Here is a 21,144-nt window from a genome sequence, read left to right on the forward strand (position 1 = left end):
GTAAAGCTGAATTCTTAACAAACTCTTAGTCATCAACAATACAATTCAAACGAATATGTAAAGAAAGTCAGAACTTGTGCATTAATGCTGCCTCTCCAAGGTGTTTTCTCTGGGGTGCTCCTGTCCTGCCTCCCAAGCAAATGTTCTGGACCCTCAGCAGTCATGTTTATTGAGCTGGGAAGCAGCCTCACTGCTGTTCCTCCCAGCATGCACCTGTATCACAGGCCAGAGAAGCACTGCCCACCTGCTGGCCTCCAGGACTTAGCTGGTCACAAAAGCTGACCTTCTGTGCAAGGACTGATCGCACCCCACACTGCAACGTGGACTCAGAATATTGAAGAACTGCCTTTACCACGGGATGAGCAGGTATCCCATCAGGTTTTGTTAGATGATTTTCAGGAGAGTTGTATGAGATTTCTTGTAAAGATACTTAATTCTGGGAAACTTCCTTGATGTGAGAGGGAGTAGAAACACTATTTTAATCTACTTTCAAGCAGTTTTTACTGAAGCAAATTCTAAAGGCAAAAGCCATGTATTTGAAGGCAAAAGAAGATTGCATTGGCTCTGTCAGAATGCTGAATTTTAAAGCTTTTCCTGTTTATAGCCTTAGTGTTGGAGTTTTAGATTATAAAAATCCTTGTTTATGAGGGTGTTGATCCTTATCTTCAAAGGCCTTATGATATATGAGGTAATAGACATCTGTTCTGGTTCTGTTTTAAAAATGGTTAAGAAGTGACTATTAGCAGATAAATAGAAACAATTCCTTCTTTTCTATAGCAGTGTAGTAAACTTGAAGATGATGGATATCTTTCCCTGGGGAAATAAATGCTAAAGATAAAATTAGGAATACCAAATCCCTAATTTGTTTCCTGGGGAAAAAGCACATGTCAGTTTATTTAATGTCACAGAAGAGTGTAAGTACATTAATTAGTAGGTGTGACTAAAGTTCTTGATAGAAATGCTTTTTTGTTGTTTTTCACCAGTGTCTATGCTACCTTTCATGTACCGTAATGATTTCTTTCAGAGCTCTACACCTACCATGTTGCCCTGTGGGCCAGCTTTGTCCTTTGTTCGGTGTCTGGTGCGGAAGAAGAATGTCAGTGGTGAAAGTCTTGAGGACTCCAAGTTGTGCCGATGCTTATCGACATTGGACCTTATAGCCCTGGGAGTAGGAAGTACCCTTGGTGCTGGTGTTTATGTCCTTGCTGGAGAAGTAGCCAAATCTGATTCTGGACCTAGCATCGTTATTTCTTTCCTCATTGCTGCACTGGCATCCGTGATGGCAGGTCTCTGCTATGCTGAGTTTGGTGCTCGTGTTCCCAAGACTGGTTCTGCGTATTTGTATACTTACGTAACTGTTGGTGAACTGTGGGCTTTCATCACTGGCTGGAATCTCATTTTATCCTATATTATAGGTAAGCTTAAGAACAAACACAGGTCTCAAGGGTCTCTGGGGCAGCAGATACAAGATACAGCTTTGGGTCTCTCTTTTCTGTCTCTATGCTTAGCTAGTATTGCTTTTTACTCCTGCTGAGATGAAATAACCAAGGTAGATTAGGTTATTTCCTCCAGCGCATCACCATTGCAGGTTCTTTTGCAAGATGCTTTTGTAAACTGTGTGTCTTCAGCAGCACAAACTGCATATCTGGTATGAAAATTGTGTCAGACAGTTCAGTGATGATGCACAAGAATGGATGGGATTTCATTGCTGTCTTTCTTTGGTCAGCAAGAATAATTTCAGTAAAATTACTAACATTTTTCTTCTGAATATACACAGCAAGGACACTTACAGAGGACCCCATCACTATAGTATCTCTCTTCAGGAAAGTCATGATGTTTAAGTACTAACTTGCTACTGTAGCCTTGTGCTAATTAAATAGGGTCCTATCAGGTAATCCCATAATATACACAGTTGACCAGATCTGAATACAAGCAATACTCATATGGCAGATAGTCAAATAAATATTTCAGTGCTTTATTTTTTTATTTAAAAATGTATTTTTTCAGAGGTACATGTTCCAAGGATCATATGTTGCGTATAAGCACACCTATCTCTATAACTATGACCTAACTATGGGTCTGTTGCCCAAATCACTACAAAATCAATATGCCCAAGTATTATATTGAAGTGTATTTCATGATAGGAGAGTTGTGAAAATCAGGTTGTATTTAGCCATGGCCACATGCAGTTTTTACCAGAGGAGAGTATTAATCTTAAATACTAACTTAATGAATATACATCTTGCTAGTGATTTTTTGCTTTGCTTTCAGGTGGACAGACTTCCCTTCATGTGCTTTCCTAAACTGTTTTCTTACATTGCTTTATATTGTTTAATAAATGCCATATTGTAACTTTAGAAATAAGTGTCTTCCAGAATGACATCAGATATACATGAAATAATTTCTGCAATGTTTTGGGAATAAATGAGGTACAAATTGGTATATTTTAATTGTAGAATTGTATGTGACCATTTAACTATGTAGAAAAATTCTAAACCACTAAAACCTCTCAGCAAAACAAAATCACTGATTTAACACAAGCTCTGCTTTTTTAAGTGCAATTAGCCAAAGGCTTAGTTTTATTTCTTTTTCCATGGAAGTAACTGTATCTCTTTGTACGTGTGCAAAACCCTAAACATACATGTATTTTATGAAGGTACATCAAGTGTAGCAAGAGCCTGGAGTGGCACCTTTGATGAACTTCTTGGAAAACAGATTGGTCATTTCTTCAAAACCTACTTAAAAATTAATTACTCTGGGCTAGCAGAGTATCCGGACTTCTTTGCTGTATTCCTTATATTACTTTTAGCAGGTAAGACAATATATGGCTTTGTTTATGGTGGTTGTCATGTCAGAGTGTTTCTTACAGACAAAAATGCTAAATTGTTGTTTGTGTTTTACCAGAAATATCTTAATAATGTTTAAGAAGCTCAGATGCATATTTGTGTATTGACACAATGACTCTGGGAATTAAATGCATATAATCAGATTTTCATGTGTACCCTCTTCTTTTCTTGAAGTTGAGACGTGAAATAACTACTTGTCAGTACTTTTTCTATGAAGCCCATGATACCAATTGATGATAATATACGTTTCTGTGTAGTTTTTACGGTTTTATCACTGCCAAATGCTTTCAGAAGGACCTGGAGGTTAAGCTCTATAGTTTCATGTTTGACATGCTTTCCTTAAATCACATATTGTGCATGTAGTGGGTATTTGTAAGGGTTTTTTCCCTCTAAATTGTTAACTGACTTGGTATAAAATAACTTTCCCCTTTTTAAGTCTTCAAAAGAGTTGTTTAGCTTAGACCTCGTTTGAGCTAAAGGGCAAGGTACTGGCAGACCAGTTTGAAACCTGAATATCTACTCCCCTCAGTTCTGTTTCTTTTTTGTCTTTCTTCTTTGTCATGTTTTTAAATCACGAAGATTTACACCAACTGTATGTTATTTGAGGGATCAGAAAGCTTAAAAATACAGCAACTTACTTGCACGTTTGCATTTAAAAATTTCTTTCCACAAGGAAATGCTCCTCCTGCCAACAGGAGTGAAGGAAACAGTGAGTGTGTTCTGAAGTGTACAGGTTGTTTTCAGACAATACTAGAAGCATTTCGGTATTCACTAGAGGTCTTAACCATATCTCAAATATTTGCCATTTGTCTCTGTTTAGATCGAACAAAAGCAGGAGCTTTTCTTCTCTGGAAGGTGAAACTAAGTTATATGTGTATAACCTCCTGTTGTCTTATTCTGAGAGGCTTTTTTGGACTAAGTACTTAGGAAAACATTTCTGTTCAACTCCTAATGCTAGAATGATTGACTAGTGCATCTGAAGCTTTTATTGGGTCTCTGTACATAAAAGGATGCATTCCCACACTTAGGAAGACGAGGGACTTTACTAGACATGGTTTAGTCCAGCATCCTGCCACGTTTGTGGCTCAGAGTTGCCTATAGAACCAGTTCAGACCCTTGTGTCTTCAGGAGGGATAGTAATGAATTTGGTATATAGCTGGAATAGACCTTTCAGTTTCACCTCTTCCAAAGGAAGGAGGGGGGGGAAAAAAAACATTTTGAAAAGCAGAGAACTGAAACTCCACAAATGCTAGTATAGATGCTGCCACCTTTTATGTTTTCTCCATTGCCATTGCTGCTTCCTACAATAATTAGAGATTCTTGATAGAAGAGGAAATGTTTCTCCTGTGGTTTGCCACTGCTCCTGAGTTTTCATTCATGTCCTGTCTTTTCAGCCCCACCATCATTTCTTCTTCACTTCTCTTGCGCTCCTGCCACAAATGACCCCTCCAGGTCTCTGTGGTAAGCAGACAAGCCATCAGTGAATGAACTGGGTGGAATTCACTGCTGCTGAGAGGAGGGGCAGTGGGGATGGCTCAGGGCTGTGTAGGCTGAACATGATACAGTAACTGGATTCCGACCTTCGCAAAGGAATCTTAGGAACAGCAGATGATGTTTTACAGAAAATGTTATGTGCTAAGCACAAGAGAAAGTGCACAGAAATCCGGGTTGGTGATTTTTTTTTTTTTCCTACAGAAAGGACTTAAAAAAAAAAGTACTTACTATGTTTCATACTGCATCAGGCTGATTGAGACACTGCCACCTTGGGCAAAACTGAGCTAAAGAAAACATACACCTATTTCCAATAAAAATGCCATTGGTGAAGAAAAATTGAGCAGCTCACATGATAATTTCTGTATTACAATATGACAGCAAATGTCTCATTAGCGGAGTCAGAAATTTTTTAGACATTATCTTAAGAGGCTTAAAATTTTCAGACTTAATCTCTAAATAATGAGGGAAAGCATGTATGTGATGTTAGTGAAAAGAAGCTGTGGAGGCTTTCTCACTGTATTTAATTTTTCCTGATCTGCTCACTGCCTGCTCTTCCATTAAACAGTTAGTACCTGTGCAGTTATTACAAATCTGATGACACAGTGGGATCTCGACGAAATAACTTTCAGACTGTTGAAACGCACTACTCTGCAACCGAAGGTGTGGGGGGTTTGTATCAGGCTGCTTTCTAGAATATGGATCAGTGTTTACGGACAAGAGCCATGCATTTTATTCAAATGACCTAGGAAACAAGACACTTACTCTATGATGGATATGCCCTGAAAAACTTTGAGAGAACAGAGTACATTACTAATCTAATAATTTTGCTTATTTTATTATTCTAATGAGTAATTGTTCTGTAACAAATACATTCTATCAATCTGGTTTTTACTAAGCACAGGATTCTGTTTTTGCTCCATTGCAGAAAATAGAGGTATGAATTGGAATCTCAGAAAAGCAGCAAGTAACAATCAGTCAAAGTAATTTTAAATACTTAAAGAACACAACTAAAGAAGCTTTCTGTTTTGTGGTTTCAAATACACTTGCTTATTGCCATACTGTCAAAGAGTCTAGTTAATTGTGCTACTGCTTTTTAAAAGTATAAGATCTAGTGCTGTTTGTTATTATTATTCACAGCAGTTGCATGCATAGCTTCTTTAAAATGCCATTCTGTTAGCTTAAGGAACCATTCACATCTCTAAAATATTTTTATTTTATAGGTCTTTTATCTTTTGGAGTAAAAGAATCTGCATGGGTGAATAAAATTTTCACTGCTATTAACATCTTGGTCCTACTCTTCGTTATGATCTCTGGTTTTGTGAAAGGAGATACTGACAACTGGAAAATAAGTGAAGAATATCTCATAAACTGTACTGCAGTAACAGAGTAAATTTTTTAAAAATCAATTTACTTGCTCATATTTCAAGCTATTTTTTGTTATACTTGCTTTAGTGGTATTGCAGGTAATATATCAACTAACACGCTGTTGCTCGGAATGATAAACGTTTCATTCCCTTAAAAATAGTTTTTTATTTTCCTGCTTGTAATTTCCTTTAATAAATCAGCTTATTTCAATACTGTTGTCCATAGCCATTAGAGAGGGTAATGGCTAAAGCCATCCTTAAGCCGTGTATTAACTGCACCATGTATTACAGCAAGAATTGCCTACACCATTAGTGTTTTAATGTTTTACCACAAACTGCAATGTGAGTAAGATGATAGTTACTTGATTCATGCATTCTTCCTTTTACTGTTATTTTTGTCCTTCTTACAAGCTTTGACATAAATACATGCTCTTGTGCATTTTTGTAAAGCAGACCTCTGTCTTGAAGAGAGATTTTAACATGCCCTATCCCTGTAAGTGTCCAGGGCCAGGTTGGATGGGGCAAGGATGAACAACCTGGCCTAGTGTCACTGCCCTTGGCAGGGTGGTTGGAACTGGATGGTCTTTAAGGTCCTTTCCAACTCAAACCATTCTACGATTCTGTTTTTCCATACTGGTAAGGGAGGAGGATGCATTTGTTTGTCCTGCCACTAATAAAACAAAACAAAACAAAAAAGTTATTTTTATGCTGTATTTTTCTCCTTTGTAGGAATCGCTCATCCTATGAGAATGTGACAAGTATATATGGGAGCGGTGGCTTTATGCCGTATGGTTTCACAGGAACATTGGCTGGTGCTGCAACCTGTTTTTATGCTTTTGTAGGATTTGACTGCATTGCAACAACTGGTATGGTATTTATATCTCTGTGTATATGTGTATAACGTGCTTTTTTTTTGTAAAAACACCTCACACAAACAACATAACAATCCATCTATTCTTCGTTTGCTTTCTCCTAAATCTCCTTCGGTCCATGTACAATGAGTCTGAGTTCTCTCCTGAACGTGGCTGACATGGTGGGAGAAAGGAGGACATTTTACTTATTTAATTGCTGCTCTAAAGAAATTAATTGTTGCTTTCTAAGTCTGGGAAGTTTATTCAATTTTTTCTGCTGAAATCATGCTCACCTTTACAGTGCTCTGAGATGAGGTATCTCTCCTAAAGGCTGGCTTGTATGTGTCTGATATGGAATGAGTACCTTGAACTTATAAACTGTAGGTAATTGTAGGGCTTTGAGTACTCTAAATATAAAAGGTATTTTATGTCCTTGAGTTTTCCTCTACTTTTTAATGCTGTTTCTGGCAACAAACTACTGAGTTTCGTTCTGTGTCACTGAGCTTATTTTATACAGTTTTTTATAACTTCTGTTACAAATCTGATTCCTATAGCTTAGATTAACAAATGATTTGTCTTTGATGCTATCTTTTAAAGCTGAAGGTTGAAATGAGTAAGAATTTTTGGTGGGGTGCTTTTTTTTCCTTTTTTCAGGCGAAGAGGTCAAGAATCCTCAGAAAGCCATACCCATAGGAATTGTGGTGTCCCTGCTTGTCTGCTTCACGGCTTACTTTGGGGTTTCAGCTGCACTGACGCTTATGATGCCATACTATCTACTAGATGAGAAAAGTCCTCTGCCAGTAGCATTTGACTATGTTGGATGGGGTCCTGCAAAATATGTCGTAGCAGTGGGATCCCTCTGCGCTTTGTCTACAAGGTAAAGACATTGAAATACTAATTTTATTGGGAAAAGCTGATGGACAATATATGAGATTGATATACATGTTCGTGCATTCACTTTGAGAGATCAGTTCATGCAAAGGATTAGCAATAAGTATTATAAGCGTGTTTTAGATTTGAGAAGGTCTTGATCGCAGTAGGTGCATTAATTTAAGTTCCTTTTGTAAACTGTACTGTTATTGAACTCTACCTCTTTGGCTTATTACCCAGAAGTGTTTTGGTTGGTTTGTTTTTTTTTTTTTCATTGAAATATGTACTTTCAGACATATGACCCGCAAGTTATCTTTATTAACTGATAACCTCACACATTTGGTCCTTTATTGCTGCCCACTCCCAATGACTCAGAGGCTTCATGGGCTCTGTGTATTTGCAGGCAAAATTGAAGAGATGATTAACTAGCCTCATCTTTGTTCCCCATCTCTGTTTTCCTCCAGTATCTAGTCTGTCTCCTGTGGTTTCTGTGTGGATATTTGAGATGTAGATTATAGCTGTGAAATATTGTAATTTGTTCCTCTTTGTGAAATGTTGGATATAACTTTAATGTGTTATTTTGATTGAAAAGATCAGGGGGAGCATGAGATATATTAGTATGTGTTCATATACATTACAGCCCAATTGTAATGTGGTATAAACACTTTCATATAATAGAAAATTGCTTGATACTTAAATTTAGGGATAGAACAATGCTGATGCCAGTCTTCTACTTGAACTTATGTAGGGAAGGAGTCATTTACGCGTGCTTCAGTGGTAAGAATACTTTTCACAGAGGAAAGCAGCATGCCTGTGAAGCACTAATGCTGACAGGACTCTGAGATAACCCTGTCAGCGTTAGCCTGAAGAAGATGAGCATGATGACTGTGCACAATGGTTTAAAGGAAAGGAATGTTTTGATGTAGGAGGGCATTAAAAAAGGCAATAGTGCCAGCATGACATTAAAAGAATTGTAGGGTTGACTGAAGAATGTCATGGTTACACAGTTCATTCTGGGATTATAGTTATTTTCTATCTAATTGTCACGGTCCCCTCAGTTCAGAGGGTTTTACTGATTTTTTTCCTCTATATAGATGAATAGTAGAAGTGATACACGAGTAGAAACTAAATGCTGGAAAACAAAATGAACTGTGAGGGTAAAACACTTTTTCAGAAATTTGAACTGTTGCTCTTTTTCCAGTGTATTCTGAAGAATTGCATTTATTCATATGGAGAGTTTAATCTTTCAGTCTGTTGACTGATGTTAGTTGAGAACAAAATGAAGGAAGCTGTATTTCATATTCCTCAATTTAGAGGTATAATTAAGAAAAAAGAGTTGGGATAATTTCTTTTGGTCCATATAGTTACCTCTTACTAGATTGCGTTGCTAACTCATTTCCTCAGGGTAAAGATGTTTGTTAATATTTCCATTATTTATGTGAACCCACTTAAAGAGGGATGGGATAAATAAATTTTACAAAGACACAACAGCAAAAAATGTGGTAGTGGCTTTTAACAGTATCCATATTTGAAAAATCAATTGTCACCTTGATTCAGGAAATTTTTTTGGAAGGGACATTCATACATCAAAATCAATTCATGTGCAATAAAAATTCTCTGATGTGTGTCTAACCTTAAAACTTGTGTCTCATGAGCAATACTGAAGGTACTTAGCATCTGTGATACGTAAAAGTTCTGCCTTCTGTAAGTTGATACGGTCAGTTCCCTAAAGTAAGAAAGGCAACCATTCACCTGGTTAAAAGCTAGTGTGCTTGCTGCAGAGGTTGTACTGGCTGTGGTTTTGTCTTTTGGCCTGTCAATGTTTTTGGTTTTCTTGATGGCAATTACTTTGCTTTGAAAGAAAGAAACCACCTAATTTAAGAAGTATGTTTAAAAAAGCTTTGAGTTATCAACAGTTCAAAAGCCTTCTGTGTTCTGCTAATAATGAATCGAAATTAATTAGCTTTACTTCTTCCAAGGAAAAGAGACAATTTTAATGAAGCTTGGCTGGAGGTGCTTTAATCAAAAGAAATAATGTACCCAAGTATGACTGTATGGTGCTTACTTTGGTACGATTAATCAGCAGCCTCACACGGAGATGTGGTGTGGAAGAGATGCTGCTAATGCTTATTGATTTGCTGCTGCTGACTGACGGACTTTCTCCTGGAATACTACAGCTTAATTGCGTGGTTAGCGTGACCTGGAACATGTTTCTGATCCACAAATACCCAAGAACTACAGTGATGGCAACAGTTATTTTGCTAATCTGAATTTTCTCTGATGAAGCAATTACATTACCTAAATTAAGAAAGAAAAAAAAAACGCAATCAACTTTACAGGGAAAAAGAAATTTCTATTTGTGTCTGATCTGTAGCATCTTGGGCTGTGGGGCTTTCTGGTTTTGTCTTACAACCGTAATTTTTTTTCTATACATGCCATTAATTAACATTGTTTATCTTGTCCATGATACAACCCTGCATGAAATGTGTTTGCCATGTTGCATGTGTTTGCTTTTTACTCAGTATTCTTGGATCCATTTTCCCAACGCCACGTGTAATCTATGCTATGGCGACGGATGGGTTGCTTTTCAAATGTCTAGCTCAAATCAGTTCCAAAACGAGGACCCCACTAGTTGCTACTCTATCGTCTGGTGCAGTAGCAGGTGAGACTAAGAGTTGATCCTTGTAAAGAGAGGTGCACTGCTAAACACATTGCGTATATGGAAATAAATCACTGTCGTGCAGCTTTGATTTGCTTTAGCCTGAAACAATAAAATCTGATTGTCGCCAGGTAAAGTAAGCTATCAGTAAACCTTTTCTCTACCACAGATTTTGTATTCGTTGTTTAATCTCAAGTGCTTTCAAAGCCTAGGTTCAAAATAAACACCACCACAAAAGCAAGAACATCAGTCAACTGAACAAAAAAACAAGAGCAGCAACACAGAGCTTAAAGCAAAACTATACCTAAACCCATTAACTCTTCCAAGCTTTCTTTTTGTGTAGGTGGGTTTACCAGTAAAGCATTTGCTTTTAATAACCTGTATTTGAACTATACATTTTTCTGTTCTAGCCTTCTCGGCTCTATGTTCCCTTTGCCCCGAATTCTGTTTGCCATGGCACGCGATGGTTTACTCTTTAGTTTTCTTGCCAAAGTGAATAAGAGGCAGGCACCAGTTTATGCCACCTTGACAGCAGGGGTCATCTCTGGTAAGCTCTCAAAGCCCGTGTTAATTAAAGTTGAGATTTAAACACTCTATGCACGTGCACGGTACTTAATGTTTTTTAAAAGGGCTGCTTGTTAACTTCCCTTGCATGTACAATGGGAATAAAATCACTGAGTAATCAAAGGGTGTAAGAACTCCAGATCATGCTGATCATGGTGGTGGTGATGTCCTTAATGTCACAGAATTAAAAAAATGTGTTTGGTGTTTTGTTTGGTTTTTTTTTTATATTGGCCCCTTGTATGGTGAATGAGCTTGTTGCTTAATCGGGGTCCCTTAGGCTGGTATTCTGCTTTGAGGGTTTCTTTGTCTGATGTACACCTATATATTCATCACATCTATAAGGGGGGAAAATAACTGTCGCATTTTTCGTTATAAGACATGAGAAAAAAAATTCTACATTTGCAGCAGGATGTGTGAAATGCAAAGATTTAAAAAATTTTCTTCTGAAGAAAATTATTCTGGTTTTGGCTTACCCAGTTGTGTTTGAGGGGTATGTGTGTGTGTTGGGGGTTATGTGTCTGTGCACATATATGTATGCACGTACATGTCTACATGTATTTTAGCAAAACAGCATTTTGGGAGCTGTTGCCAACTCTTATTGTTTAGCCAAAAGAAATTCTTAACATAAGACTGTTTCACTTCTGTCCATGCTTCTTGCAGACATACATGTAGCTATGCCCAAATTTCATTGTCAGTTCAGTGGGATGTCTAATTACCCAGCTCTACATTGCTACCCAGCTCTATTTAACTCAAAGGCAAATAAATAAGTCTTAAAAGAAATTCAGACATGAAATACCTGCCTTATAACATTTAACAAACCTGGCTAAAATTGATATCAAATGAGAGGTTCAGAACTGAGTCTAAAATAGTATTATTTATAGTCAGTGTCACCCTCAGATGCCGCAAGACTGGAACTGCTCACGCTGTGTACCTGACAATAATGTGGGAAGGCACAGTCGTTGTCCAGGTAGTTCCCATGTGAAGCATCATTATCAGTTCCCTTTTGTTTGGTCAGAGTACAAGTAAATTGCTTAGAATTACTTACACTGGTTTGAATTTATACTATTTGAATTTATAATATTGACATATTTCCCTCTAATAACTTGGAAGTACATTTATGTGGGATGGCCCAGCTGGTAAACGGATACAGTTATACGGCCCTGGCTATAGCTGTGCAGCAGCCATCACTTGGGGCTTTTAGACAGTTGGGGGAATTGGAAAAAAGAGTAAAACTCATCAGATGAGATAAGAACAGTTTAATAATTTAAATAGAATGTAATAATTATAATAATGGAAATGGAGATAACAAAACCAGAAGAAAACCAAAGAAGGACAAGTGATGTAGAATGCAATTGCCCACCACCTGCTGACTGATGCACAGCCAGTCCCCGAGCAGTGATCGGCCCCTCCCAGCCAACTCCCCCCAGTTTATATATGGAGCAGGATGGTCTATGGTATGGAATATCCCTTTGGCTAGCTTGGGACAGCCGTCCTGGCCACGCTCCCTCCCAGCTCCTTGGGCACCTGCTCACTGGCAGAGCGTGGGGAAGTGAAAAGTCCTTGACTTAGAGTAAGTGCTAGTTAGCAACAACTAAGACCATCAGTGTGTTATCAACATTTCTTTCCCACTAAATCCAAAACACAGCACTGCACCAGCTACCAGTAAGAAAATTAATTCTATCCCAGCCAAAACTAGGACAGTTATGGGTGTATGCAACAGCTTTTATTATCTGACTTTTCTGTTCAGTCGTTGCATGGATGATTCCTTAGCTTTAAGAAATGTTAAGGAGATTAGATGTTTGGCCCCATAATTAAAGTTATTGGGTCAAGACTACAGCTGAGGGCAATGTCACGTTATTACTGTGACTTAACTTTTCACATGTGGTAATTGCAATTGCAAAACCCTGCACAGAGCAAAATGTTTTGGTGGCAGTCCAAGGTTGCACCATAAATTGATTTACTGTTGTTTCTTGGAGTATAATTAAGGGGGGTGGAAAAGCAATACTGTGTCTTTTTTTATCTTAGTCAGAAACTCACAGGCATTTTTAGTTTGATTCTAAAGTAAAAGAATATTCTGGGCTACAAAGTAGCCTTTTGAAAGTAGGATTAAAAATTAAATATAGCTACTGCACTATGAAGTTAAAGGAGATTCTGTTCTTCCTCAGCTTTGCTTGTCTATGCAGGTTTTTTTGAGCATGCAAAGCAGTGAGGTATTCAGAAATCTACCCCACAAATGACTTCTTGGATTTAGGAACATCCACCATCATTAAAGAAAACAGGATGGTATTCCTTCCTTCCTTACCTGGAAAAGGAGGCTCACAGATAGAATAAAACTCCTGTAGCACAGCAGTACTGTTTTCAGAAAATCACATTTCAGTCTCTCCTTCAGGATCAAATGCCTGGGGAATACGTGTTTGTGTGCAGACAGGTTACGCACCTGTCTACAAATGCATTAACAAACACGTAACATAAATATTATGTAGAAGTATTTCTGAATATAGAAAAATTTATGTGTGCATATACGTACACCACATGAAGGCTACATTAAATGGTTTCTTTTGATGTTGAGATTCCTGTTGATTCAAAAGATTGAGTATTTTTAGATTCTTTCTGCATCTCAATAATGTTTATAAAATACAAATATTTTAAGAGGTTTTTTTACCACATATATTTCAAATTTTAGCATTAGCCTTTCATTCAGTGATGGCTTGTGCTAATTTCTTTATGACCTATATATGTCTGTATGCAAACAGCATAAATAAAACCACACATTCCAGAATCTCCAAAAGAATTTAGCATTAGCTTTTATAAACACAAAGACTGCCATGATTACTCTCGGTATCATGGAAGTTTCTGCTTCTGATTTCAATGACCTTAAGAATATTAATTCTGCGATTTTGCTGATCGTTCCTGAAGGCCACTTGAACTCAACTTCTTTTTAGTAAGATAATTTCAAAAACCTCACAAAACTATTTAATTTGAGACAACTCCTGAAAGTGCTCTTTACACAGAGCTCTTTCTCAGCTCAGCAGAAAGTTTACATGCTGGCCAGATGTATACATACTGGGTCAGACTAGGGTTGGACTTGATCTTAAAGATCTTTTCCAACCTAAGTGACTCTATGATTCTGTGTCAGTCTCATACGTATTTTGCGTTTTCTTTTCCTCTGTTTTGTAGCTATAATGGCATTTCTGTTTGACCTAAAGGCTTTAGTGGACATGATGTCTATCGGTACACTTCTTGCTTATTCACTTGTGGCAAGCTGTGTCCTCATTCTTAGGTGAGTTGAAAATATCCTTTGTATTCTGCTGTGTTTTGTGTTGTGTTGGTCAGTGTATAAACAGAAGTGGCATTACTAAGAAGCAGTGACCCATCAAAGAAAAAAATTATATCTTGTCATATCAGTATAGCTGTTAGTCAGGCCAAAGCTTCATGTGAACTCTAGATACCCTTGTATTTTTCAGATCTATTGGTCCAAGCATTAGACCCAAAGGCACTACATGCAAGCTTGTGTACAAAATTAAATGAAAGACATTTTGATACAAATACAATCTATGCTGTACATCAGGCCTCCTATTATGTTGTGGGGGCTATATGTGAAAGGGGTAGATGTTCCACCTAGTTCACAGGACGAACAAGTTCAAATAATTGGTTTCTATTACCCTAGTCAGAAATATAAGGCCAGACAAGTGTTTCAAGATGTGGAAGCCCCACAAGAGAGTGCCAATATTATCTCTCAATGATGACTGATATTATAAATACCTGTCAGTAAAACTCTGGTATCTGTTCTGTTTATAAAGCTATGGAATAATATTGATATATTGGTAGCTATAGCTCACTTTAGTATGTATTGCTCTTTTTAACTTCAAAAATCAGGTTTTATTAATTAAGGCTAAGTAATTACCTCTGAAAAGTATAACAGCTTAAATTCAGCCCAAATTCATTGTTGCAATAATTTACACTTGAAAAGAGAAGACTATTTCATCCCATAGTAACGTATATAACATATGTATTTTTAAAAATACACTTAAATTCTGACAAAGCAAATGTAAAATCTCAGTGTATGCCAGTTAGCAGTACAGGAAAAGAGTCAGAAAGAAGCTCCCCTACCCTTACGCTGCCATTGACCACCAGACCCTGTCCCCTATTTTTGTACAAGCAACTGGTCATTTATCTGACCCAGTGGTGCATTCACGTAGCTTAACAAACTGTCCGAAAAATCCCCAAACCACCCCAGCAAAAAAGTGAGTTTCCATAGTTTTTTTATATATGATAGTGACTAATAATACATGCTGTTGCAGTGCAGTTATAAATTGGGAAATTCTAAATCTCTACTGCAAAGAATTCAGTATATAAATACATTCCGAGAGTCATAGTGCTTCAATTCCCAAAGTAAGTCTTATGTTTTCTATTACTCCGCTTGTTTCATGCATAGGTACCAACCCAGTTTAACCTATGAGCAACCAAAATATTCTCAAGAAAAAGCAGCTTTGGCTGCATGTGAAATCAGAGAACCTGCAGAAAGTGAATCACAGATAAATATGATACAAGAGAATCACTTCAGTCTTCAGGCCTTGATTAATCCATCCAGTTTACCTACCAAGCAGACTGCAACTACTGTTAATTTTTTAGTGGGTCTCTTAGGTAAGTATTCAGCTGTCCAAACTCATAAAATGCATTAACATAATCAATGGAATTTTATTAAAGACAAAGTTAAAAAAATCCAGTCATAATTAATGTGTCATTCTGCAGAATGATTTTATACTTCTTGATGGATCTAATCTGTAGTCTAGTATATTTTCCTTTATTATTTTCCTTTTTCATGAGAACATTTCATACTGAAGATCTGCTATTGTTCTTCTTAAAAGTCACTTCCTCTTCAGCGCAGAGACTAAGTGACCCCTTTCCTATTTCCATCATTTTGTTTCTCACACAGCTTGCTTGGTTTGTGGCTTGAGTGTCCTCATGACATACGGGATTCATTTCATTGCTAACTTGGAGGCCTGGAGTATTGGCCTTCTTGCTGTATTGGTCTCATTCTTCATCATTACCCTTCTCCTCATCCAAAGGCAGCCTCAGAATCAGCAGAAAGTGGCCTTCATGGTAAATAACCTATTCTCTATGTTACTGTCCGATGAGAGGTTTGGATCGATTCTAACAAGTGGGAGAGAGGCAGAGGGAGAAGGAGACGATCCTTTTTCAGGCAGTCCTTCATTACTGTGGTGCCACTGTTGCAGGTTTTTTGGTGAAGGTAAGGGTAGTGGATGCTCACTGCAGAATCATCAGCATGTGCTGTTCAGTGCAGATCTCCTCAGGACTAGAGCAAGGGTTTTACTGCCCACAGACTGAACGTGTGACAGACATAGAAGCGTGGCTGCAGGAAATGGCTGTACACCTGATGTTGGTGTGAACAGCTGCTAATACAACTGGTGCATCTGACGGCACTGATCTTCTAGGTATTCCTTTAGGTGCCACCTCAAAGTGCACACTGTGGAGACCCAAGCAATTTTAGTCCTCAGTTTAAGCACTTAGAAACTGAAAAATTATTCAGAAAATGATTAGTGTACAGTCAGTTGTCTGCGTAGTGTGCAATGCTTTGGACCACCAGGCACTTCGTACTTCCCCGAGTATAATCCTTTCATTTTGAGCTTTCCCTTGTGTTCTAAGAGGAGTTATTTAATGGAGTAAATGATGAAGTATGGTGATGAGGTCAAGGAATCTGGTGGAGTTGGGGGGCATTTCAGAAAGAAGGGATATATATATAAAAATACATAACATTTTTCAGCTGTAGATACAGGAATAGATTAGTATATGTTCAGTACCAACTGCAAAGTTTTTCTACACAGCCTTAGAGAATATATATGAAGCATAATGTATTTTAAAAGTTTAAGATATGTAGAAACTGGTGCTTCAACCCAGTAAAAAAAAATTCACTCTATTCCAATTAAAAAAAAAATCCATTACTTTTTAGTGATTAGATGTGTCACCTCTAGTTTGTGTTGTATAACTGAAGTGAGACATGCAATGAATGATATTTAATACAAACGCGTGAAATATTTCCTTTTAGGTTCCACTATTGCCATTTTTGCCATCATTCAGTATCGTGGTAAATATTTACTTGATGATGCAGTTAAGTGGAGACACTTGGATCAGATTTAGCTTCTGGATGGCACTTGGTAGGTACTTCTGTTCGTTTCAGTCACCTCTTACGTAAGGACTCACAAATCCTATCCTAGAACATTTGATTCTCTATCTTTAGTATTTGGGGAAAAAAATCTGTGTTTTAATGAAATTCAACTGATACTTCGGATCAAAACAAGAGCATGCTTCAGAGGTATTTTTATGCAGTCAAAATTGTATGTATAGTTTTGAGGTAATAGGAAGAATCAAAGTTATAGAACTAATTCCAATGTCACTTTTTTTTTCTTTCTAATAGCTAAAATTGTGCAGAAACCTGTTTGTAACAGCTTTCTTCCAGTATGTCAGTCATTCTCCTTTAAGATACAGAAAATTGTAGTAATTCCACCTAATCATAAATGAAAGATAGTAGTTTCCACGTTTCCATTTTCTATTAGAGCATTTAATTACACAAAAATTATGGACTGTAAATTGCACAGAAACAGGGAAGACCTGAAGCATGGGCTCTGATTCAGATGTGTGAAGAAGAAACTCATTTTGCAAAATATGTTCAACCAGAAAGTAATAACTAATTACTTTTTAATGCACCACTTGCTTGAAAACTATTATTTTTCTTTCCTTTTGGAAGGCTTCCTCATTTACTTTGCTTACGGCATCAGACACAGTCTTGAAGGTCATCATAGCGATGGAGATGATGATTCTTGTTCAGAAAATAGTGGGTTGCAAGAAAAGAACCCTGTGGAAGAAGAGGATAAACCTGAAAATGCAAATGAACGTGACCAATTTCTTGCACATGAGAGGACAAGTGAATGTTAATCTATGCAAACATACAAGTCTTTTAAACCTTCAATTGACATTTTACTTGTGGACTGAAATTTCAAAAGCTTTCTGCCAACATTGTGCCTCTTGAAAGTGTTTACAACAAGGCCTGGCTGGTATTTTGGACAAGCTGCTAATCCATCTTCATCATTTCAAAACTGACAGCATGGAGACTAATATTTAAATTAAAAAACAAACAAGAGAAGTACCCTTTGGCTAGCAAATATTTGGAAGCCTTGTTTGAACTGTCATCCAGAATCACTGGCAATCACAAAATATGAAGAATTTTAGAAATGCCTGCAAGAAGTTCTAAATATTTGACACTGAGTTGTGAACACAAGTGCCTTTTGTACCTACTGTTTATCTGTTATGTGTTTTGGTCATAATCTAATAGGTCTCTTCTTTCTTCAGAAGTACCTCTGACAGGAGATAAATTGCAGACAGGCCTGAAAAGTATTTGCAAAACAAATGGTAATTGTACAGATCCGACGGTTTGCAAAAAGTAGGGGATCATATATTTATGTAAAAAGAAGTAATTGCTTCTAATTGCTTCTGGTATTGCTTTACTAATCAGTAAATGGAGAATGCAGAGCGTAAAGATACTTCAAAGGCTTTTAACCCCTCTGAATTGCATTCAAGACTCCTACTTTGGTGAATTGCTTTCCTTTGGAGATACTGTGTGTATAAAACAATACTGACAAGAGGAGCTATGTGGTTTTCTGCAAAGCAACTGGGAAATAATCTGTTGGTCAAAATATTGATGGTGACATTCGCATGTGATTTAGCAAGTATTGTGCTTTCGATTTCAGAAGGGCCAGGATTTTATCCCTGACTATATAACTTAGATACAGCAGTCATCAGGTGTTCCTCCTTACTACTCCTTTGTTCCCCCTATAGCTTCTTTATCACGCGTCAGAGCTGATATTTCTGGGATTAGTTGTTACACATTACTTCTCCTCAGAAAAAATAATGCACAAAATCCCAGCCTCCTCTTCAGATGGAGGGGGAATTTAAAAAAACCAGAGGCCCAGGCTTTGGAAAAAACCCTTGTCAAAAGAGTATTTCAGCGCTTCATTATGCACCAAACATACGTTCGCGCAGCAGTTTTTTGTGAACCAAGCCTACATGAAATCCATTCACGTGGGTAGGATGTCCAAATGCTAATTTATGTAAAGAACCAAATAGTTGCAGCAGTGCTGGGTGAACAATTGTTTTAAAGCTGCTGAAAATGGAAACTGTGGAACCGTTCTTATTTCAACAGAAAGGTCGTGTTACCTGTCAAAGGCACCCAGATATTCTAACACTTTTTCTCAGCAAGTAGTAAGCTCAAGTCCCATGAAGGATTCCATAATATGAAATTATTTTGCAAGAACATATTTATAAAAATAGCTTCCCTGAAATGAGAACTGTCTTGGACTTTGTCATGGAGACTTGCGATCTGTTGCTGGAACTGATCATTGGTATTAGTCTTTGTCACTAGGTATAAAAACCAGAACACGAGAGCCCTGCTGGTTGACCAGTGAAAAGCACCTTAGTTTTCATAACTGCTGGAATTTCACAAAAAAAAAAAAAAAAGAAACAAGTTATGCAAGTTACACTGCTTCTGTCTCTCTCCTGTTCTTTTTCACAGCATTATATTCACATATTTTAATCACAAAATGACTTCTGTTGTTGTAAGAGGGTAGCATGCCTAGCTGGCAGAGGGCAGAAGGAGAAGTGCTTCTTGAGAGAGAATGCAGCAATGGGCTGGTATCTCACCGTGGAGCAGGTCTGAGTTTTTCAGCCTGATGCCTTTCTTCTCAGCTTGAACTGGGAGGAGAGGGTCCCGCAGTGCTGGCAGCAGGGAGTGGATCGATAGGTGTGTGCTGTTGCACCCGTGGCCTCTACCGGCTACTCAGGAGCAGCGATCTGAGCGTAAGAGGTGTGCCAAGGTAACTGAGGCTCCAGCACACACCTCCTCTAACCGCAGCTGCTGTTGTTCGAAGGACCGGTGTTCTAGAGATTGGTAGTCCTTAAAAATGGATGGGGCACAGAGGGTGAGGAGAAACCATAGGGTAGGTTGCAGTGGGATACTGTATTTCCAACATATCCGAATCCATTCAGAATTGATCATATGTTATAGCCACTTCTTTCACAGTTCGTCACTGTTTTACAAATGCCATTAAGGAAAGGCTCAATTCTCATATTAGACTAATATGAGTAGATGATATGCTAAATAAATATTTGGTTGATAGGAATGGATAGGAATTCTCAGAGTTATTGATATATGAATTTAACTAATAGAATATATTATATTGTATTATATTATATTGTATATTATATTTTCAGAGTTATTGATAATCTTCAATACCTCTATTCAGTGAATGAAAGAGCTGTCTATGTCAATTGGATCTGCTGTTTTAATTTTGCTTCTCAACTGGGGCCCATTTTTATGCCAAAAATGACAAAAGAAGTGTAAGTTCTTGTTTGAAATATTAGAAATTTAAGACTTTTCAGGCTCTTGAAAGGAATCCAATGCAGTAATTCACAGATATGTCAAAAAAAAAGGATTTTATTTAATAAGTAACCAAAAAAATTAGTTACTTAATCTATGTTCTGTTGTTTTTAATCCCACAAGTATTTGAAATAGAGCAGCTGATGCTTTTCTTCATCAGCTACAACTCTGTCAAGAGCACAGCGTCTTCAGTGGTTATACTTCCAGAAGATATTCTTAATCTGTTTTGACCAGTACTCTTAAATCCTCAGCTGCTAAAAATGCCATTGCTGTGGGATCAAGTCAGCAGTGCTCAGGTAAAGCTTCTGCATGACGTCACTAAAGCCTACAGTGAAACACAGCTCTTTCAAAATCCCTTACATGTCTCCGTGTGTGGGAAGCAGAGGCTTAATTTTTCTTACGGTTGCTGATGCCACAGAGCAGGTGAACCAGGCTCCCAAGATGCAAAATGCTGCTGTTCTGTGATGTGCAAGGAAGATCCCATTCCCTCCCAAGGCTGTCATATAGAATGTATGTGTGCGCGCCTGACTGTATGTTTGCGAATGTCTGACATTAGCCCATTGTTGACTTTGATGATGTACTGGATAAAGTAATTTCTATACTGCACTGGAATTTTCCTTCAAAGGGATACTGTCAATATGATAAACTTCTGACTAAAGCAAGTGCTAATTAGGGCTTCTGGAGATAATTAAAGAAAATATTTTTTCTAGCTTATTTACCTAATGGCTGTGTCAGCACTTGGCGTATTGACAGTTTCCCCTTTCATGTGTATGAATATTTCTCCCCTCTTGTTAGAAAAATTAATTATATACAAAGAAAGGAATGTGCCTGCACAAATGTTGCTAAGGGAAATGTGAGCAGCTGCAGCACGAGAACTATCCACATAACTAATGAGATATAAAATGAAATTAAAGGAAAGACATTGCGTATTCTGGTTGCTTCAGCGGTGCAAAGTGTATTTATATGGTTGTGTAGTTGAAGTCAATATTAGTCAGTGGCTGAATAAGGACAGGCCAGAAGTAAGATATTTATACTAACTTTGGTA

General features: G+C 37.5%; 1 protein-coding gene across 2 annotated transcripts; it reads left to right on the forward strand.

The window, feature by feature from the left end:
- The first annotated feature begins 1,030 nt into the window (after positions 1 to 1,030).
- Positions 1,031 to 17,954, forward strand: SLC7A2 (solute carrier family 7 (cationic amino acid transporter, y+ system), member 2). 2 transcript variants are annotated; one of them, XM_010140156.1, is made up of 11 exons: positions 1,031 to 1,415; positions 2,657 to 2,812; positions 5,561 to 5,726; positions 6,434 to 6,570; positions 7,210 to 7,432; positions 9,948 to 10,087; positions 13,826 to 13,928; positions 15,084 to 15,292; positions 15,585 to 15,751; positions 16,716 to 16,824; positions 17,415 to 17,954. In XM_010140156.1, exons 1-11 carry the CDS (start codon positions 1,040 to 1,042, stop codon positions 17,600 to 17,602), a joined length of 1,974 nt encoding a protein of 657 aa, XP_010138458.1. In that variant the 5' UTR covers positions 1,031 to 1,039; the 3' UTR covers positions 17,603 to 17,954. The 2 variants fall into 2 exon arrangements, with proteins under 2 accessions (XP_010138458.1, XP_010138459.1); XM_010140157.1 differs by lacking the exon at positions 9,948 to 10,087 and adding an exon at positions 10,495 to 10,631 and having other exon boundaries at positions 1,032 to 1,415; positions 17,415 to 17,602.
- The last annotated feature ends 3,190 nt before the right edge of the window (positions 17,955 to 21,144 follow it).

Source organism: Buceros rhinoceros, unplaced genomic scaffold, assembly GCF_000710305.1.
Source record: "Buceros rhinoceros silvestris isolate BGI_N320 unplaced genomic scaffold, ASM71030v1 scaffold8337, whole genome shotgun sequence".
In the NCBI taxonomy this organism is placed as follows: domain Eukaryota; kingdom Metazoa; phylum Chordata; class Aves; order Bucerotiformes; family Bucerotidae; genus Buceros; species Buceros rhinoceros.

What these genes read in the sequence shown, in the direction of transcription:
- SLC7A2 (XM_010140156.1), top strand. Translation starts at nt 1,040, where the DNA reads ATGTTGCCCTGTGGGCCAGCTTTGTCCTTTGTTCGGTGTCTGGTGCGG. An exon ending in CATTTTATCCTATATTATAG is followed by an intron (nt 1,416 to 2,656) that starts GTAAGCTTAAGA and finishes TATTTTATGAAG; the next exon opens with GTACATCAAGTGTAGCAAGA. An exon ending in TAGCTTCTGGATGGCACTTG is followed by an intron (nt 16,825 to 17,414) that starts GTAGGTACTTCT and finishes TCCTTTTGGAAG; the next exon opens with GCTTCCTCATTTACTTTGCT.